This window comes from Polistes canadensis, unplaced genomic scaffold, assembly GCF_001313835.1.
Source record: "Polistes canadensis isolate GaletaPanama2010 unplaced genomic scaffold, ASM131383v1 scaffold_180, whole genome shotgun sequence".
Taxonomy (NCBI): domain Eukaryota; kingdom Metazoa; phylum Arthropoda; class Insecta; order Hymenoptera; family Vespidae; genus Polistes; species Polistes canadensis.
Genome location: NW_014569727.1, coordinates 292,694 through 311,576, shown reverse-complemented (window position 1 = coordinate 311,576; position 18,883 = coordinate 292,694). Strand labels below are relative to the sequence as shown.

At 31.6% G+C, this 18,883-nt stretch overlaps 6 protein-coding genes across 7 annotated transcripts; 3 read left to right on the top strand and 3 right to left on the bottom strand.

Annotated features, from left to right (window-relative positions):
- Positions 1–3,640: 3,640 nt before the first annotated feature.
- LOC106789350 (putative zinc metalloproteinase YIL108W) lies at positions 3,641–8,968 on the top strand. Its single transcript, XM_014753487.1, has 3 exons — positions 3,641–3,867; positions 5,703–7,117; positions 7,213–8,968. The coding sequence occupies exons 1-3, from the start codon at positions 3,712–3,714 to the stop codon at positions 7,424–7,426; spliced, it is 1,785 nt and encodes a 594-aa protein (XP_014608973.1). The 5' UTR covers positions 3,641–3,711; the 3' UTR covers positions 7,427–8,968.
- Positions 8,969–9,646: 678 nt separating this feature from the next.
- LOC106789354 (pleckstrin homology domain-containing family A member 8) lies at positions 9,647–10,862 on the top strand. The gene is made up of 5 exons (XM_014753491.1): positions 9,647–9,878; positions 9,985–10,040; positions 10,136–10,257; positions 10,349–10,499; positions 10,610–10,862. Exons 1-5 carry the CDS (start codon positions 9,746–9,748, stop codon positions 10,790–10,792), a joined length of 645 nt encoding a protein of 214 aa, XP_014608977.1. The 5' UTR covers positions 9,647–9,745; the 3' UTR covers positions 10,793–10,862.
- Positions 10,863–11,075: 213 nt separating this feature from the next.
- LOC106789355 (transmembrane protein 17B-like) lies at positions 11,076–12,447 on the bottom strand. Its single transcript, XM_014753492.1, has 4 exons — positions 12,056–12,447; positions 11,851–11,954; positions 11,649–11,762; positions 11,076–11,333 (listed from the first exon to the last, which is right to left on the bottom strand). The coding sequence occupies exons 1-4, from the start codon at positions 12,141–12,143 to the stop codon at positions 11,091–11,093; spliced, it is 549 nt and encodes a 182-aa protein (XP_014608978.1). The 5' UTR covers positions 12,144–12,447; the 3' UTR covers positions 11,076–11,090.
- Positions 12,448–12,519: 72 nt separating this feature from the next.
- LOC106789351 (uncharacterized protein C7orf26 homolog) lies at positions 12,520–14,062 on the top strand. Its single transcript, XM_014753488.1, has 4 exons — positions 12,520–12,717; positions 12,825–13,446; positions 13,522–13,820; positions 13,896–14,062. Exons 1-4 carry the CDS (start codon positions 12,639–12,641, stop codon positions 13,982–13,984), a joined length of 1,089 nt encoding a protein of 362 aa, XP_014608974.1. The 5' UTR covers positions 12,520–12,638; the 3' UTR covers positions 13,985–14,062.
- Positions 14,014–15,350, bottom strand: LOC106789352 (ribosomal RNA-processing protein 7 homolog A). 2 transcript variants are annotated; one of them, XM_014753490.1, is made up of 5 exons: positions 15,215–15,350; positions 14,772–15,104; positions 14,369–14,668; positions 14,164–14,259; positions 14,016–14,078 (listed from the first exon to the last, which is right to left on the bottom strand). In XM_014753490.1, exons 1-4 carry the CDS (start codon positions 15,255–15,257, stop codon positions 14,174–14,176), a joined length of 762 nt encoding a protein of 253 aa, XP_014608976.1. In that variant the 5' UTR covers positions 15,258–15,350; the 3' UTR covers positions 14,016–14,078; positions 14,164–14,173. The 2 variants fall into 2 exon arrangements, with proteins under 2 accessions (XP_014608975.1, XP_014608976.1); XM_014753489.1 differs by having other exon boundaries at positions 14,014–14,259.
- Positions 15,351–15,909: 559 nt separating this feature from the next.
- On the bottom strand, positions 15,910–18,872 carry LOC106789358 (protein TAPT1 homolog). The gene is made up of 7 exons (XM_014753499.1): positions 18,409–18,872; positions 18,123–18,277; positions 17,956–18,053; positions 17,523–17,857; positions 17,327–17,424; positions 16,994–17,209; positions 15,910–16,711 (listed from the first exon to the last, which is right to left on the bottom strand). Exons 1-7 carry the CDS (start codon positions 18,581–18,583, stop codon positions 16,115–16,117), a joined length of 1,674 nt encoding a protein of 557 aa, XP_014608985.1. The 5' UTR covers positions 18,584–18,872; the 3' UTR covers positions 15,910–16,114.
- Between the last annotated feature and the right edge of the window lie 11 nt (positions 18,873–18,883).

Below are 18,883 nucleotides of genomic sequence, written 5' to 3'. Positions count from 1 at the left end.
TCAAGAATAATCCATTGAAACTATATTAACCATATTATAAATTTAAGGATAAGATTAAATCATCGATAGAAATCATTTCTATTATCATTTATTATTAATAAAAGTGTTTTAAGGAAATTGGATAAGTTGAACATTTTTTTAGAACGTTTATTTTGATCTTATTGAAGACCTTCCCTTCATCGGGACTTCTTCAGCAACTGAAAAAATAGCACATTTACAACGAAATTTTAAAGTTTAATTATCATCAATAGGATACTGTAAGATTTTTCTTCGGCATATGGTAAAGAGCCAAGGATCAATTTATTTACTAGCGTGCAGCATCCACTTGGTAAACCAGAGACTAGACAACTTGCATGCGGTATTACGAGGACCAATCAGAATTCGAGCCCTGCTGACGCAGAACTTGTTTATACACCGTGACTAAATATTTCAACAACGAGATTTACGTACAATTTTGATTCTAATTTCGATCGTTTTATTTTCAACAATCATCGAAATTAGAAAATTTCGTTTGAAATAAATCTCATCAAACGTGTTCATCTTATTTTTCGTCTGTTTATTTATATTATATTTTTAAATGAAATGACTCGAAACTTTTCAACCAACCAACCAACCAACCCCATGTCAATTTTATTTTCTTACCAAAGACAACAAGAAAAATTCAATTACGAATGGGTCAACATATTAATTATTATTACGACTAGAATCATATTTATGATCTTTCCTCCACCCACTAGAAATAATATGTCAACGTAAATATGAAATATCATATCACTCGTTCACAAAATAGATACTCAAGTTACTAAAGTACATTTAGGAAAAGACATCTTGAAAACAGAGGGAAAATCAATAATACCCCATGGGTTTACGCATTGCGTCTACCATAGACGCAGTATCTCGTAACGTTCCATGCACTATCCCTCATATACTTATAGAATTAACTAATAAATATTCCAATATAAACAAATTCAAATCACTTCATTCGTATAATCATTTGATTTGATTTATTTACTCATTATACTTGATTAAGTTTAATCAATAGATTATAGAAACGAATTAATTTGCGTTTAAATATTGTTCATGAAATTCTGAAATTCTCTTGGCTAGTTTTAATTTCATTTTTAACAATCAAATTTTAATCGTGATTTATCGAATGATTTATATAATAAATCAACTTCAGTAATTTATTCTTTCACCTTGTTGCATCGTTTGTATTTTCTTTCTCTCTCTCTCTCTCTCTCTCTCTCGTTGTTTCTTTTTCTTTTTCATTGCAATTGTGTAGAAGATCAGATGCAAATGCGTGCAGTTCGTGGCACGCTACACCTGCCGTGTATTCTGGACGAGCATTACTGTGTGCCTCTTCGTACGACCTTGACACGCTTGACTGAGAAGTACAGAAGTCTCCGACCGTTGGGTACCAAATCGTAACTTGGCACACACCCGAGAGTATAGTAATAGAAAGCATAACTAATTCTAAGTCAACTAAATAACCAACCTATTTTTTTATCGATGAAAATTACCTATTGATTTTTTTACTCCTCTTTTGAAACAAATTATTTAGAAATAATAATTATACAGAGAGAGGAACCAATCAATTCTTGAAATAATAATAAGAAAAGTAATAAAACGTAACGAGGATTTCAATAATTTGTCGATCTCGTAATTAAGCAATCCATAAAATAATATATTGTTTACTTTATAAAATTATTAAAATTATGAAGCAATTAAAAACGTATTTGAAAATAATCAAAAAAGAGAAATATATTCGTTGTAACACTGACATTTGCATTTTATGCTTCTAATACAAAAGCAACAGTAATTGGAAACAAAACAGAAAACAATATAATATATTAATTACGTTACACGCTATTAACTAAGTCATAAAAAAGAAGAAAAAGAAATGAGTTAATAAAAAATGAAAATCTTCCAAGCTAAGATCATTAAAGGGTTAATAGAATTCCGCATAACATGGCCCAATTAAATCTGTTTACCATTCGTAACAGTGGTTAAACTTTCACGATGTAAATTTATTGTAATGTGCCGCAACTCCTCTCTCGCGTCTAATGAATCAGAAATATTCTTCGCGTCTCATTAAATGCGTTCTCAGAATCATTCGAAAGATTAGCGAAAAGATATCTCAATCAGAGATACGATCGGATATATCGAAGAATAAACCAATAGTTTCTTTTCTTTACTTGGGAGTCAATTTATGCGCGTAGCGTATCTGGGACGAGTGACCTGATTAGAGCACATTATCATTGATGCACTCTTCTACTTCTACTTCTTCTTATTCTTTTTCTTTATCTTTTTCTTCTTCTTTTTCAACGAACACTTGTGAACTTCAGCAGCACGGAAGTTACACTCTTTCAAAGTTCTTACCAACGAATTGTTTGAACATGTAAATTCAATTCCCCTCGAAAATCCATCGAGAAAAAGTTTGACCTATGCAAAAATCCTGGATGATCTGGACTTGGTTTGGCTTGGCATGGGCTGGTGGGTACGCGTTTAGGGTTATCAATCGATCCTTTTGACCCCAGCCAAAGAAGGAAGGCCACCGCATTGGCGAAACACTTGCACAAGTCTCTCTCTCTCTCTATCTCTCTGTCATACCACCCGTTCTTTCGAAAAGGGTGTCAATTTCTAATTATTTTTATCATTTCGGCAAATTAACAATCACGATTAATCATGAAAATCATTCGAATAAATCACACGTAGAGGCGTGAGATCTCGTTCGTTTAATTATATATACACACACACACACAAATCTCATATGCAAGTTTTTCTTCCAACTGCATCATACGGAAATCGATAAATCAACGTACGAAGAACAAACGAGATTAATCCACGTTCGGAATGCTACTCGTGATTGCCATTTAGTATCTCGATGTAACATGAAATTCGATAAACTTCCATTCCCATTCGATAAACTTCTCTTTCTCTCTCTCTCTCTCCCTGTTCAACCGTTTCTTCCTCCTACACATATCTATCGGCCATTTTTCACGAAATCAATCGCATTAAAGGTCTCGTAATTGCTTCCCCGATGGAAACTGTATTTACGACTTAACCGATCCTAATAACATTGAACCTTTAACGTCGATTATAAATTATCTTGAAAGATTTTTGTTCTGTCGATCTTAGAATCATTGATGGGGGAGTAGGGGGAGAGGGTAAAGCAAAAGAATTAAGTCTTTGAGTGGCCGTCGTGTAACGAATCGACGTCCATTATCTTCAGTATGGCAAGTTAAAAGGATAACTTGGTAGTAACATCATATATCTATCTATCTATCTATATATATAAATAACTATTTTCTCGGTTAGGTTTTAATACATACAAGGGGCTTCCTCTTGAGCACCCTCGAGTCAACAAAAAGAAGAAGAGAAAAAAAAAGAAACGAAAAGTAAGGAAAGAAAGAAAACATATAACTTGTTAATCTAGAAATTCATTAATCCTACACGAAGATGATTAATTCTGATAATAATTCTCGATACGGAAGATGGTAATAGGGAATTGTCAGGTGTTTACACGATCATCAAGGGTACACGCGGGTAGGTGTAATGTAAAGTTGTAGATAGAGACAGGGTTCTTGAATGTGTAGGGCAAGTAAAATCGGTTGTTTGCGATGATGGTGGTGGGTGGTAGTGGTGGTGGTGGTGGTGGTAGATTTAGATTGAAGAAGAGGGTGGTTGGCATGAGTGCGGGTGCGCAACTGCATGCGCCGCTGCAGCAACGCAATAGTACCGGCGCCCACCGTTCTTCTACGCCTCGGCGCCACAGTCTCTCTCTCCGCATGTCCGGAGCCGGCTGAATCCGACGTTCCTTATTATCGTCGTAGGTCCACCTATCGTCTACGTTACTCGTGCAAAATGGTAAGTCGATAGACTCATCATTCATCCAAGTGAATAAGAACCAAGAACAAAAATTACCAACTTCTTCTGTCCTTTTTCTTTTTCTTTTTTCATTCAATTACTTTTCCAAAGACAATCGTGTTTCTTTAAGTTATTCTATGTTCCAAGAACACCGGCCACAATGTTATGTTATGTATATGGTCAACTGAGGTTTAATCAGTTTATTATTGCGAGACTTTTTGTTGTTTGATAACGCGCGTGTTACGAGTGGGATCAGAAAACTCAAGGGATCATTTTTTGTTAACTTCTTCTACTTCTTCTTCATTTTAACTAATATCTTATTTCTTTTTGTATCCTTATCCTCTTCTTCTTCTACCTTTCTTTTACTTTTCCTTTGTAAGACTTTGATATTAGTCGGATATATTACATTCGCGATACTTGCCGCGAATTTTCTTCGAAAAGAAATAAGCGCCTTATTTTTCTTCTTCTTTTTCTTCTTCTTCGTGGATACGCAGATGATATCTGGGTCAAGGAGATAATAGCGTGTGTGTTAAAAGGACGATAGTTTTATCTTTAATCCGTCCCAAACAAACTCTCAAAAAGCAACGTGTGCTCTCTTCCGTTTGACACTTCACGCGTTGCGTTGTTAACGACCGGAAGAGTTTAGTAGAGAGGAAAACTCTCTGTCTGGTGCTGTCTCTCTGTATGTGACGTGTGTTCAACTTCGAAGAGGCTCATTATTTTACCACGAGGTAGCACCACCGTACGGCTCCCTGATCACTCCTTGAAATGATCTTTTCTTTTTCTTTATCTCGTAAATTATTTTGTCAAATGAATTTATGTTTTATTTCGAAAAATCCTTTTCCTAAATCATACCGTTCCGATAAAAAGTAATCTTTTAAAAGGCACGTTTCTTGCATGGCTTACAATTTTACACATTCAACTTTCCTACTTTTTTATCTAACAATTTGAAACGTAAACTAGGGTTGCATAATTTTGAAAATTTTTCATTTCAAATGTTTGCCTTTGTAAAGAATCTAAGTAACGCGAAATAACGTTAGTCATGATGATTCAAGTATCGATCTGTTTTCCCTAACTATAGTATTCTAACTCGATTAGGAGAACGAAGTAACATAGAAATATATGCACACATGTATGCATAGTGCAAACGCTATTCAACGTTTCGTGACAATTTGCAATGATGAACTTCATCTTTATATGTCATTTTTATTCGAAAGATTATCGCGTTATAGTTTATTCGCGTGTAATAGCGAACGAGCGAGTAACTGCGCAAATTCTTGTCGATTTCAAATGAAATAATAATTAACTTTCCAACGCTAACTCGCTTAAATCCTGCAAAGTTTCAAATCCCTTGTAAGACTTTTTTTAAAGAAAAAAAAGAAGAAAAAAAAAAAAACAAGTAGATAAACTACATATAATCAAAAAAAGTATATAACTTGGTACTATTTGAAAAATGCGACAATGCGTTCGTATCCGCGCTGACTCATGCCCTTGCCCTTCCACCAAAAACGAAAGCGAATCTATACTGAGGGTCGCATTCTTTTCTGCAGAGTCCTGCGCACCAAGGCAAACACACCCACCAAATTAAATGCAATTTATTTATTTTCCCGCAAACAAATACGACAATATTGAAATCAATTTAAAAATTATTACGAAAACGCGTTAATATATTTATATCATTTTTACGAGCTAACAAAAATATATATATATATATATATATATATATATATATATATATACATAAATATAAAATAATAAAACATATGTTTTATCTATGTTTATATAAAATTGATATTGCGAAAGGATGTTTAAAAAAAAATAAGAAAATTCCACAGGTGCTTGCGGATGCAACGCTGACGGATAACCATCACCGTCAGCGAGGATTCGCAACAAATGGCAACAACCCGGAAGGCATCACGATATGCAATCTGATAGACGGAGAAACTCTGACCTACAGTTTGGCCCTTATACGTGGCCGAGCACCCTTAGCGTGCAACTATATTACCGTACGAGCTCAAAAGAATGTGATATCAGAATGGCCAGTCATTGGTGGGGAATTTCGCGTGTTAGTTGATCTCCCACGTGGATCAAACAAATTGGAACTTGAAGCAGGAGGACACAAAAAACGATTGACACTATTACATGAGCCAAGAACGACTAGGCTACGAGTGACGCCGGTATACGTGGTATGCGCGGGCCACGATGGTTATTTTCAAGGTCCACGAAGGGAGGATAGATCACCGGAAAGCGCGGCAACCAGAATAGGTTTGGGTGCTAGATTACTACAGACACTAACGGCTGAGAAATTGCGAGAAGCTGGACACGGAAGAAAGACATTTCAATTGGAACGTGATTTGGATGGTCCGGAATGCTTGGTGATGCACAGTATGCTTCACGTGGACAGAGCACGAGCTATGTCGCAACGAGAATTATGGGAGCTGATAGCACGCGAACTGATGACCGGTCCATTAGCATCGAAGGACCGGAAATACCTAGCTTTCTTATCCTGCACGAGGTATCGCGGTGCACCGAGTCCCCGTACTCACGAAGATACTTTAGCGAGAACGCAAGGTCATGCTGCTTTGGGTGGTGGTGGTTTAGCACTTTTCGGTTCGGCTTGCTTGCATACGTGGCCTACTTGCATGGCCCAAGTATTACCCCGATTTCTAGACGCTACGGTCGTTGACACCGAACAATTGATGGATGACAGCAATTATCGTGGCACCCATGGTGGTTGTTTGGCGACTACCCTTGGATCTGTCTTACACGAGCTCGGCCACACGTTCGATCTCGGACACACTAGAGAAGGTATCATGGGACGTGGTTTCGATTACGTCGACAGGGTTTTCGTTGGTGCAGCTGGAATCGATTTTAATCGGAATCCGATCAGGAGAGATCCCCAACACACGACAGTTGCTCTTAGTAGACCTCTCAGCGTCACCGTCACTGTACAAGAACCGGTACTGGCCAGTCCCCGAAGAGGTAGACTTTTATCTGAAACCTCTAGGCCAACGCAAACGCAATCGACAAACGCAAGACAACTTCCTGGTAGGCTATCCGCTCCAGCTAGTCCTGAACTAAATAGATCCTTTTCGAAAACCTTGAACGCAACCGAACCACCCTCCCAACCGGACAGAACTTTTTGGGGACCCTCTTGTGCTGCATTGCTCGCTTATCATCGATGGTTTAACACCGAAGTTGACAATCATTCTAACAGACGTCACAACGACATCGAATACGATGGTAAAAGGTATGTTTAGACCTAAAAAGAAAAATAAATATCGATATTTTATATTATATTTAACAGAGATCAACATTTCCTCTATATATCGATTTATTTCGCAGGAACGTCGCACGTTCACGATACGGTATACGAGTGATCGAACTGAGAGAAACATCCGGTGGTATGGTCGTTGGTTCTCGTCAATTTCCTGGAAACCGACCACCTATAGAAGCATTAGTACCACTACCCCCTCCTCACTGCCTGGCGGCTTTAACTCTAATCGCTGAGGATTCCACGGGAAACATACTCAAACATGAACTTCCAACTGCCTTCTGAAGGTTATTGCAATTTTCACGACCGATCTAATCACCTTTCCTTGCCTTACGAGCCAAAGAAGATTTAAAAATGAAGATTTGTTTGAAACTACTCAGGATTCATTTTAAAGCCGCTAAACTATCACCGATTGATCGGTCCCGGACAATGCGGTACCGCGACAAAAAAATGCTTCCTAGTAAAAAGCACATTTTTCTCGCGGCAATTAGACACCCTATTATTATCCTAATAATAATAATCTAATGCGTATACACCTTAAACACCTGTACTCTCGCTCTCTTTTTCTTATTCTCTCGGGTAACTTAAGTTCTTTTTTATAGCACAAGAATCTTTGATTCGTGTTAAAGGTAAAATATCGTAACTGCCATCTCTCCTAATCACTTTCATCGCTTTCCAAATGAATATTATTCTTCTCTCATTGAGATAGATTTAAACACGATACCTGGAAATACAGGGTGTCATGTAATTGATCGTATAAGCGATCAAAGAATTACAAGACATCCTGTATATCATTCGTATATTCAAATAAATATAAAAAAGAAAACAGTTACCCTTAATGGGAGGAGGAAAAAATGCTCAAAATAATAAATCCATTTTTAAAATTAATCAAAAAAAAAAAAAAAATAAAAAGAAACGTGTGCTTCTATAGGTCAGTATATAAGCAAAAAAAGATAAAAAGTACCACCGTGTAATAAATTGATAACGAATAATTGTAATCGTTAACATAAAATAGATAACAGGGATTTTCTACGACCTAAGTAAAATTCCATTTCTAGTCGACGAACAAAAATAAATAATACAATAGATCTCGTTCTAGTACGATAATGTATCTTATATTCGCGTGTTCTTTTCTTTTTTTTATCAATTAACAAGAAATATGCGATACCTAAAAGGATTTGTTTCATGCACATTTCATCTATCTGGAGTGTATTAAGAAAATGAAAAAATAATTATCGTGATCTTTTATTAGAACATTGGAATATGTTACACTAATAAATTTGTGCACAAAAATTAATTAAAAAAAAGAAAAGAACAAAAAATTGAAAAAGACAGTATACACGCGCGCGTAAGTTCGCGGGTGCGAATTTAAACGTGTAAATAATAATAATAATAATAATAATAATATTAATATAATAGTAATGAAAAGACGAATAATTAAGGGATTAAGTAATTTAAGTATTTAAAGTAATGAAATATAATATTTGCGTTTTAAATGTAGTCTCAGCGTAATAATATCTTTTAAAACGTTATATCGAAACGCAATAGCGTGTATATTGTATTACGTATGTATATGTACAGTATTATTCCTGAAATTATTTTAATAATCATAGAAACTAGCGCCGGATATGAAAAGAATATTTATCAATAAGGACAATATTGTAAAACGCCGATTTTTCAGCAAAGATTTACCAATGAGAAGCATCCATTTAATTAAAAGAGATGAAAACTAATTTACGGAAGTATATATGATGATAATAATAATTTAGACGAGAAACCCCATTTTTAACGACAAAGCATTAAGCTAGTCAGTAAGGATAACGAAAAGAAAAAATAGAAAACGAAAGAAATGAAAAAAAATTTTATTATTTAAAACGCTTGAAATAAAAAAAAAAAAGTAATATATTATATAAGAAAAATTATATTTAATTACATTTAGGATATTAAGCCTGTGCTTTGGGGAATGCGTATTAAAAAAAAAAAAGAAAAAAAATACAATATTATGTTCCTATATTATTAATTCTGATATTTATTCCCCCCTCTTTCCTCTCCGTCCAATTTATTTTCATCTCTCTTATAATGTTAATTATTTATTATTAAATTAGATTATATATACACGTATTTTTCTTTTTTTTAAACGATTTAAAAATAATTTCACAAGTCATTAAACAAAAACAAATGACTCGGAGATTTGTATTCATAAGCTATCCGACATTTTCTTTAAAAAAATTCAAGCTATAGTAATCGAATAAATGAATCTCTGATTGAAAAGAATTAAATTTAAAAAACTTAATTATGTTTTATTGGACAACTTTTTTATTACTTATGCTCAATTCATTTGGTTTGTCCAATTCTCCCGCCTTGTGATAAAATTCGTGTTAAGATTTATTATAAGACACAGCTGTCCAATCAGTTGTACGAGCTTATCGGTTGTCTAAAATATTTTTTTAAATCGTTATCATCTAATACTATATATGTATTATATCTGTATTATATCTGTATATATATATATAGATATATAAAATAATACATGCAAATCTTGGCAACGTGTGCGTTGTTGATTATTAAAATAACGTTTGGTTTAACATTAATTTTGATTTAATCATGGCACTAACATCAGACGAAAGAATTACGAATATATTGAGCATAAATAAAATACATTTTCCAGATATTATAGATGATAAAATATCAACAGAAAAATTTTTAGACGCTTCTCGTGGTGTTGTAGAAATAGTAGGTAAATATTTATACATTTAAAAGTAATTGAAAAATTCGTATCAAATGATATTGATCGTTGTTAGTTCAATGACAATTTAGAAAAATTGTACATTTTATTATTTTAGAAAAATTTGGCAAATTATTTGCACCGGTTAAACATGACATAGAAGGCAACGTAAAGGTTATAATTAAAGATACATATATTTATTACTGTGTAAATTGATTATTTGAACGAATAGGTGTCCCATAAATTAATGAAAATATTTGATATTTTAGAAATTAAACAATAAATACTCCATCGACAAAGAAAGGCACAACACTTTGCAAGATATGATTTTACTGGAGAAAGAACAAGGTGAAACTATCATTGCTACTGACGCTTTGATGTGGTTAAGAAGGTATAAGTAATTACTAGTTACTTTAGTACAATAGATTATAATTTGATAACTTCTTTTATACGCATAATAAATATATAATAAATGTTTGCAGATGCTTATACATGATTTTATTATTTTTTGAGAAAATTGTTGAGGACCACAATGCTGGTAGAGCGACGGATGATATGGTAGCATTTTTAAAAGAAGCATACAAATTATCTTTAGAACCGTATCACGGTTGGATGTTACAACAGCTTTTTGGCGTAAATATTAATTAATACAATTAATCGTTTAGTAATATCAAAAGTAATATAGATTAAAGAAAGTAGCAGCAGTGATTTCAATACAATCATTTTTATAATTATCTTATTAGTTACTTTCTCGTACTGTGCCTGCTCGTGACCAACTCTTAAAAATCATTGCGAATGAAGAAAATGTGAAAGATGATATCATTATAAAAGACATGGAGGTATATTTGAAAAGTCTAAGATTGAATGTTGAAAATTTACAAGCGTTTTATGAAACACATGAACTCGAGGAGAACGTCAAGGTATAATAATTATTTATGTATGATCGATACATATAAAATGCATAAATCTTGAATACTTATTTATATTCAGATTAAAATTATTCTGTATATAGGGTCAATTTATTTTCTTTCTAATTTATAACTAACATATTAATATATAAATATAAATAGAAATATATATGATATATACCGATATTAACATCAGTAATATAAAATGATCTTGTGAATAATTACTTTTAAATTGTATCAAGAGTAATAAAAATAATATAATAAATAGATATAATAAATAGATATATAAATTTAATTAAATATCATTTAATTATTTTTAATTAAACCTATCTTCTATATCATATAGCTGAGCTATATAAAATCTTTTAGCATGATGATAAGCTGAATTTTTTAATGCTACCGTCCCAAAAATGATTTCTATACTAAGAAAAAATATCATTACGCTGTTAACTATTTGTTCAATAAAGTTAAGCATAGTTCTACTATCGAGAAGAAGAAACAATTCTAATGGAAATTGTATTAATGTGGATATAAGCCAAAAGCTTGCTAATTCTGGAATCTAATTTGAAAACATTATTACTTATCATGTTCTTTATTTTCATCATCTATATCAGGGCTTCTCAAAAGTGTGGACCACGACTTCATATGGGGTCGCATAATTATATTTAAGAATTGCAGAAATTGAAATAAAATTATAGATTTGCTGAATGCACAATTACCAAAAATTAATTAATTTATAACCAGCTTAACAACACTACACATATAGTATGTCTACGGGTTTATGGTAGTGGAAGATAATATAGTACAGAATCTATATCCAAAATCATCAAGTGGAAAAGTTTGAGAAGCCCTGATCTATAGAAAATTCTATTACCTTTTCATCTAAATTGCCAAGGTATCCTAGGTATAATCTTGTACATTCTAGTACGGAAATAAGTAAGAATACTGCAACTGTTATGAATTTATATACATCTGTTAACTGAAAATACTGTAAAAAAAAAATATAATCTATATAAATATTAAATATATAAATTAATATTAAAAAAATATTGTATGCAATTTACAAGCATATATACCTTATAGTCTAAACTAATAATGCCAATAAAAACCCAAATTGGTACAAAACGTACATTGAAGTATAAAGCCATCTGAAGTGGTAAACTAGATTGTATTTGATTACCTATTATAAATAAATGTTAAAATAAATTAATTAAAGTATATTTATTTAAATGAATTTTATTCGATTATGGAGATTATAGAAATAATAATAATGTTGTATACCTATGTCATAGAATTCCTTTTTACGATCATGATATGCTAAACCAGGAAATATGTGATCTGATGCACTAATTACTGATGATTTCCACATGATAAAAATTATTATATTTTCTTATTAGTTGAGTAAAAGTCTATTTGAATCTCTACTACGCAAATCAAACTGTGAATTTGGTCCATTTCAAAATCTAGACCACTCTTATCTTCCTCTTACTTTCCACCATCACACCGATTCTCCAATAAGATTATTTCTACCAAGTTCTACTGAACAATTAATTGATCATAAAATCGATACAAAAAATAGAAACCATAATAAATAATTTAATTGTTCTCCACATAGAATAAAACAAATTAAGATGAAATATTCCAATCAAGTGGTAAAAATTTGTCAAATGTAATATTAAATAAACAAAAATGTTCAAAAGACAAATACTCTAGCATCTAGGGAATTTTCATTTCTAATTCAAGAAATGTTTGGTAACACTAAAGAAAATAAAGAAAAAGCCAATTGATTTAATAAGTAAATATATGCATTCAAATGCACGTATATATGTTAGATTAAAAAAAAAAATTGTTTTTGATTTCTTAAATGGCTGCGAATGATATAAAGCAATCCCTCAGAAAATTAGATTTTCCATATTGCGCTAAAGAAGCATTAGGAAAAATTGGTAAGGAAAATGTTGTTTTGTATTTTAGGTTACTGATCGATACAATAATAAACAACGATCAATTTAAAAATGGATTTTTTTCTTTTACTTTTGGGGGTAATTTTTAGAGGTATTATGCACCAGACCAGGAAAACAAATGGATCTTCAAGGAGATCTAATGACAGAATTTATTTTTGGAGAAATAGAAAGACGAAAGAAACGTAATTTGGCTGTTGCCATACAGGAGTTGCAACTAATTGAAGTTTTAAGTGACTTTTTTCAAAGTCCAGGTGGTATTCCGGCAGTACGAAATGCTGTTTTTCTGTCATTATTTCCAGCCGAAAGTCCAAGATATAAAATTTTAGGCAATTTGGTATCACTGGCTATTGCTACACAGAATAATGCAATCCTTAATGCGACCGGTATCTGGATGCAGCAATTAGGTTCAACATCGCCTCAAAGCGTAGGACTGGCAAGGCATGTACTTAATGACTATTTTGTCCTTACACCAAGATCTATTGGCAAACTAAAGCAGCTTCCTGTACTTGCCTCCCATTTCACCGCAAACTTAATGACGGCAATAGGTGAAGTTTATGAGGATAAAGATCCACCTACGGAATTGCTCAAATTAATAGGAGAGTGGATAGAGGAAAATCCAAGTTTACTATTAACACCTTTAATGGACAACCCTGCGTTACCAAGCGGTGGAATACCTATGACACCAATAACTCCAATAGCTGGTCTTTTTAGGTAACAATTAAGACATATTTAAACTTTGACAGAAGTTTAATCTAAATTATATTCATATTATTTGCTTTTTCTCAGGTGGTGCATTTTAAGCCCTTTACGTTTAGATACTATGGTGAATAATGAACAGGAAGATAAAACAAAAAGTTATTCAAAAATTCAGCAATTACTGATGGAATCAGTACTGAGGTTAAGGAATAATGGAACTAACAAACATGCTATATCTGCACAACATTTAGTAGCTACTGTACGGATATTAACGACTACTTTACAGAATTTTACAAATATTAATTCAAAATTATGTGACATAGCAATGGAGAGATTAGCTCAAGCTGTGAGTGCAGCGATGTCTGCAAATTGTATTTATGGTAACAAACGTGAGTAGATTTTGCTAATACTTCTAATTAAATCAAATAATCAACTTGAAAAGATAATCTTTTTCATTTTTACAGAAGAATTAATTGCGTTACTACAACCACTCGGATATCAACATTTTCTGATTGATTGGACTCTTCAAACGTATACTACTAAAACTGCTTGAAAAGTATTCTTAATGTTTATTCTTTCTTATTGTCTAAAAAAAGTATTTTATTAAAATAAATAATCTGGAGGATAAATATTCGATGATTTAGTACCTAAATAAATTATAATTATTGTATTTCTATACGAATATAATTATTTTTATCATTAATCGCTATATTGATGAAAATGAATATTTACTTTTATTCATTTAGAATGGCTTAAAAGTTCGTCTTTTTTTAAGTTCCTGTAATTTTTTCTTATCTAATTCGAATTTCTTTCGTAATTCCGCCAGATCTGTAATAAAATTTTAATAAAAAAATAAAAATATTTTGTGTGTGTGTGTGTGTGTGTGTGTATATATATAAAATAAAAGAAATAAAACTTTAACGAAAAATATACGTACGTTGTTTCTTCGATTCACGAATTTGAAATGTATAAAAGTTAAGCAATTGTTTCTTGCGGTTTTTTAATTCTATATTAGTTCTTATCTTGTTTATAGTAGATTCTTTTCTACTAGTAGCAAATTTTCCCCTTTTCTTTCGACTCGTAACAGTCACCCATCCATCCTCTTCTGCTTCCTCCGCAGATTTTTGACGAGCAATACGATCTGCGATTCTCTGATCATACATAGACATATATTTACATATCTCTTTCTTTAGATCTTTTTCAGATTGTAAAGAATCATTGTATTCGGTACACCATTCTATTGAAATAAATAATATTCAATTGAAATAAAATATGTGCATACAAGCTAAAACTTAATTTTATAATATAAATATACATAAGCCAATAATTAAAAAACATACTTTCGTAACCTGTTAAATATGTTTCTTCTTCTGTGCTTAAACATATCGCATGATCACTTGGTATACGCAGTGCCTTATCTAAACTAGATTCATTCTCAAAAACTATATAAGCTGTTTTAAATCCAACCGGTGTTGTAAACACAACAGATAATACTTCACCACAAAGTTTTGTAAATGCATTCTTCAATGAATCTGTTGTAGCATACGGTGGTACATTCAATAAAAACAAAGTTCTGCCTCTTGGATATTCAGGTTCTTGCTTTTTTATCCAATGTTTTTTTAAAAACAATTGATGCCTATCCACGTTTTCATTATTAAAATGAATCCACATAGCTAAGAGAGAAAAAAATGAATTTGTAAAGAATATTTTTATTAAAAATTAAACCACTAAAAATATAAATGTTACACTGATATATTTGACACGTTTTGATAATTCTACTCACATTTGTAACCACTCAGGTTATTATTGTCTTTTTTATCTATCATTTTGTATATTTTTAAAATAAAATCTTAAAAATATAACCTACACTGTTGGAACACTGTTCACTCTACACGTGTGCGACTTCTACGAAACCCGTGGATAAAAAATGAACTTAAAGTCTCTGAAGTTTACTTCCTGTTCCGCAAGGGTTTTTAAAAAATGTTCATATGCAAACAACAAAATAAAAAATTACTGAATAAATCAATAAAATTTTAATATGAAATTATAAAAGTTAATAATGAATATCTAATAGCTTGAAAATATATTAACGAATGTACCTATCAATATATTCACTATACTTATATATACTATGCAAGATATTTAAATGCCACCCTCGAAAAAAAATTTTGACTTTTATCTAATTTCCAATAAAAATCTGGATATTCTGGTGGTTAAGATAGTTCTCTCCCGTTGCAAAATTTTCTGCTGTTAATGTTCTACGTTAGCGTTCCTACGGTTGTTATCTCTTATATCATCGTGCGCTCCGTTCACAATTTTTTCATTATTGTATATTATTGCATATTATTATATATAGGTATAGTGAATATATTTACGCCTGAATTCATTAATATAATTATTACAGATATAATAAAAAAGATGGGATGAATTGAAATGAAATAACGCGTTTTAAAGTATCTTAGAATTTTATTTTACTTTCTTTTTTTTCTAGTTTTTTAAATACTTATATTTAATCCATATCATAAAAAACCTGAGAATAACATGTGCACACATATAATTATATATACAATATGTATATACATTTATTTATATTATTTATATTATTTATATATATATGTATATACATATATATTATTTATAAACAAAAAATAGTTTTGCGCTACAATTATACTAAAAAAAGCTGTCATTGAGGAAGCAAAGGTTCACTTTCACTTCTTAAAAAGTTTTTAACTGGTGCTGATGGAGGTGCAACTATAGCCGAATTGTCTTCAGATTTATCTACTTCGTCGTTATCATCTGAATTGAGTAGAGCATCGTTTAGACATACGTTGTTTAAACTAACAGCACTATTCGAAAATATTGCTGTTGCCAAATTTGGATTTTTTATATCTGCGTTGGATTCATTTAAATTTTGAACCTGTGATTCTTCGCCTGCATCATTTTTGTTAGAATGTGTATGAGAAGATATTAAATCGCATGCTCTACCTAATATAATAAGACTGTTTAAAATACGTAAGGCTACGAGTATTAAATATGCTAGTATTAACAAAATGAAATTTGCTGGTCTTGCAGATGGTGTTAAAGTTGTACACAATACTCTACCCATAGCAACGCTAAGAGGTAATGGAATAAAACCCATTCTTCGAGCTATCAGATCCGATGGATCGGAAAATGCTGTTTTTTGTCTTGTTTGAGCCATATCGTATGCCAAACTAACTGTATAATCCCTATAGACAGTCGAACTTAACTCGTTGAAACGAGTGATGAATGCATGCTTCACCTTAAAATACAAATATAGTAGTTATATCGGTTATAATATTAATCAATAGAAAATATATGTAAATATAGATTTCATATGTGTTGTTCACAGACCAATGCGATTAACTTCACTTATAGAATTGTTTCAAACTTTATTACCAAAGCATTTATATATATAATCAATATTCAATTTTTAATATTTAAAATAAATTTTTTAAATAATTTTGTATACTTTTTGTTTGTGGAGTCAATCGATTTGACAAATGAGGGCCTCATATATCAGAATCATATTTTCTGTACAAACCCAGTCAACTAGAACTTCTGCTAATAGTAACATAACGCAATCAGGTAGCAGTACAATTAATCTATCAGCTCGCCATGCATATTCTTTCATTGTTTGTAATGTTACAGCTAACAATAGCATGGTTAAATGGAAGCGTTCTCTTACATCAGCACAAGATAATTGAAACAAATTATTCTTATCGAATTTCTTGAAAACAGAACCTTTTAATTCAACGAACTGAAAATAATATTCATTTGAAATATTATCCAAATTATTTTGATAGAAAATAAATACGTAAGTGGGTTGAATAGTTTTTAGCCTAACAATCTACCTTCATATTTACAGTTAACTTACATTATTAGACATCATTATCGTTAGAAGAGCTTTGTTACTGCTGTTTATAGCTACGTTTAAAGTAGTAGCTTGAAATAGCACCAGTATACTATGCAACACTGATATATGCGTGATAAAATATTTAGTTAAGGTCTTTCATAAAATTGTTCTTACATAAGAGAAAATATAAGGGTATTATTGTTTTAAAAAAGGATACACACATAAGCTAGAGCAAAGAGAAGATGGGGCAACGTTCCTAAGTGTTGAGAACGAGTTGACCGTGTTCGAGAACGTGGTTCTGTGGCAGTCCAAAGTAATGCATCTATTGTATCTTGACCAAATGCACTAAAAAGACGATCTCCCACTTCTAACATATTATAAAAAATATATAATTTTATTACTGATTGACTTTTAACTACGTGGTACATCATTGATGTGTCCACTTTCCACGTAGCTGCCCAACAGCCTAGCACTACAACTCCTTTCAATAGATCGCATACTTCAGCTGGCCTCAAAAGTCTTTCTTTTTTTTTCGCGCGAAGTTTTTTACTTCTGTAAATTAAAATAATGATATTAATTGTTTACTTTTAATATTGGACGATACATATATTTCATATAGAATTATTTGTAATTAACAAAAATGCATTTACCCTAAACAGTGCCAAAGAGGTCTTGTAGCAACAGCCCACAATGCCATTATAAATCTTAATGGTAAAAATGTATAGACAAATAAAAATGAATCTGCGCACTGTAAAAGAAATAATATTATGTGTACTTGTTCACATTGAAAAATTATTTGAAGAACATCGAGCTGTACCTGAAGAAAACCATAAACCATAAATTTTTCAACTTCTCTAGGAATTTTCATAAACGAATAGATCTTCTCTCTTCTTGCTGAAAATCTTTCCTCATCGTATTCCAATTGATATCCTCTTGTTAGTTCCGTCTGTACAAACTGCATCAAAGACACACCTAAAACGTAAATATATTGAAAGTTATAAGCGTTTGGATGTAATTTATTATACTTTGATAGAAAATGATTCTTAATATTTTAAATTAATACAAATTCCTTGTGGTATTTGATGCAGTTAAATTTAAAGTACCTTTCTTTCCTGTAACATCTTGACTATTTAATTGCTGTGAATCTTTCTGATTTGTATTCAAATTTTCAATGCGGTTGCTTGAACATTTGGATGCATTTTTAAGATCTTGAAATCTAATATATTTTCTTTCAGCATGACCTTCCAATTTGAGTGCATTCTCTTGTTCGCTGTCCATATTCTTTGTTTTATATTTATTCAGGACAGTTTTGATGCAGTTGTCAAATATTTCATAACCTCAAAATAGACAGCTGTTCAGCCATGGACACCATATATTACAAATCCTTTATAACAGATGATGTATTTATATACAAATATTACGCATTATTCTTCATCCATTTTAATTATGTTGAAGGAAAAAAAAGCATTAAAAATTATCGAATTTAATCGAATTCTAATCGAATTTTTATTCGATAATATACACTGTCATTTAATTGCAGGCTATTATGTCTGGTGAATTGTCGATAATATAGAGCAT

Excerpts from the sequence above, each read along its gene's own strand:
- LOC106789350 (XM_014753487.1), top strand. The coding sequence starts at position 3,712 with ATGCGCCGCTGCAGCAACGCAATAGTACCGGCGCCCACCGTTCTTCTA. Across the intron at positions 3,868-5,702 it reads TACGTTACTCGTGCAAAATG|GTGCTTGCGGATGCAACGCT; the intron begins GTAAGTCGATAG and ends AAAATTCCACAG. Across the intron at positions 7,118-7,212 it reads ATCGAATACGATGGTAAAAG|GAACGTCGCACGTTCACGAT; the intron begins GTATGTTTAGAC and ends TTTATTTCGCAG.
- LOC106789354 (XM_014753491.1), top strand. The coding sequence starts at position 9,746 with ATGGCACTAACATCAGACGAAAGAATTACGAATATATTGAGCATAAAT. Across the intron at positions 10,258-10,348 it reads GCTTTGATGTGGTTAAGAAG|ATGCTTATACATGATTTTAT; the intron begins GTATAAGTAATT and ends AAATGTTTGCAG. Across the intron at positions 10,500-10,609 it reads TGTTACAACAGCTTTTTGGC|TTACTTTCTCGTACTGTGCC; the intron begins GTAAATATTAAT and ends TTATCTTATTAG.
- LOC106789355 (XM_014753492.1), bottom strand. The coding sequence starts at position 12,143 with ATGTGGAAATCATCAGTAATTAGTGCATCAGATCACATATTTCCTGGT. Across the intron at positions 11,955-12,055 it reads AAAGGAATTCTATGACATAG|GTAATCAAATACAATCTAGT; the intron begins GTATACAACATT and ends TATTTATAATAG. Across the intron at positions 11,334-11,648 it reads TTGGCAATTTAGATGAAAAG|ATTCCAGAATTAGCAAGCTT; the intron begins GTAATAGAATTT and ends TTTTCAAATTAG.
- LOC106789351 (XM_014753488.1), top strand. The coding sequence starts at position 12,639 with ATGGCTGCGAATGATATAAAGCAATCCCTCAGAAAATTAGATTTTCCA. Across the intron at positions 12,718-12,824 it reads AGAAGCATTAGGAAAAATTG|AGGTATTATGCACCAGACCA; the intron begins GTAAGGAAAATG and ends GGTAATTTTTAG. Across the intron at positions 13,821-13,895 it reads TTGTATTTATGGTAACAAAC|AAGAATTAATTGCGTTACTA; the intron begins GTGAGTAGATTT and ends TCATTTTTACAG.
- LOC106789352 (XM_014753489.1), bottom strand. The coding sequence starts at position 15,257 with ATGATAGATAAAAAAGACAATAATAACCTGAGTGGTTACAAAT. Across the intron at positions 15,105-15,214 it reads TAACCTGAGTGGTTACAAAT|CTATGTGGATTCATTTTAAT; the intron begins GTGAGTAGAATT and ends TTTCTCTCTTAG. Across the intron at positions 14,260-14,368 it reads TCGTGAATCGAAGAAACAAC|ATCTGGCGGAATTACGAAAG; the intron begins GTACGTATATTT and ends ATTTTATTACAG.
- LOC106789358 (XM_014753499.1), bottom strand. The coding sequence starts at position 18,583 with ATGGACAGCGAACAAGAGAATGCACTCAAATTGGAAGGTCATGCTGAA. Across the intron at positions 17,858-17,955 it reads CCTCTTTGGCACTGTTTAGG|AAGTAAAAAACTTCGCGCGA; the intron begins GTAAATGCATTT and ends TTTAATTTACAG. Across the intron at positions 17,425-17,522 it reads CTTTGCTCTAGCTTATGTGT|TGTTGCATAGTATACTGGTG; the intron begins GTATCCTTTTTT and ends CGCATATATCAG.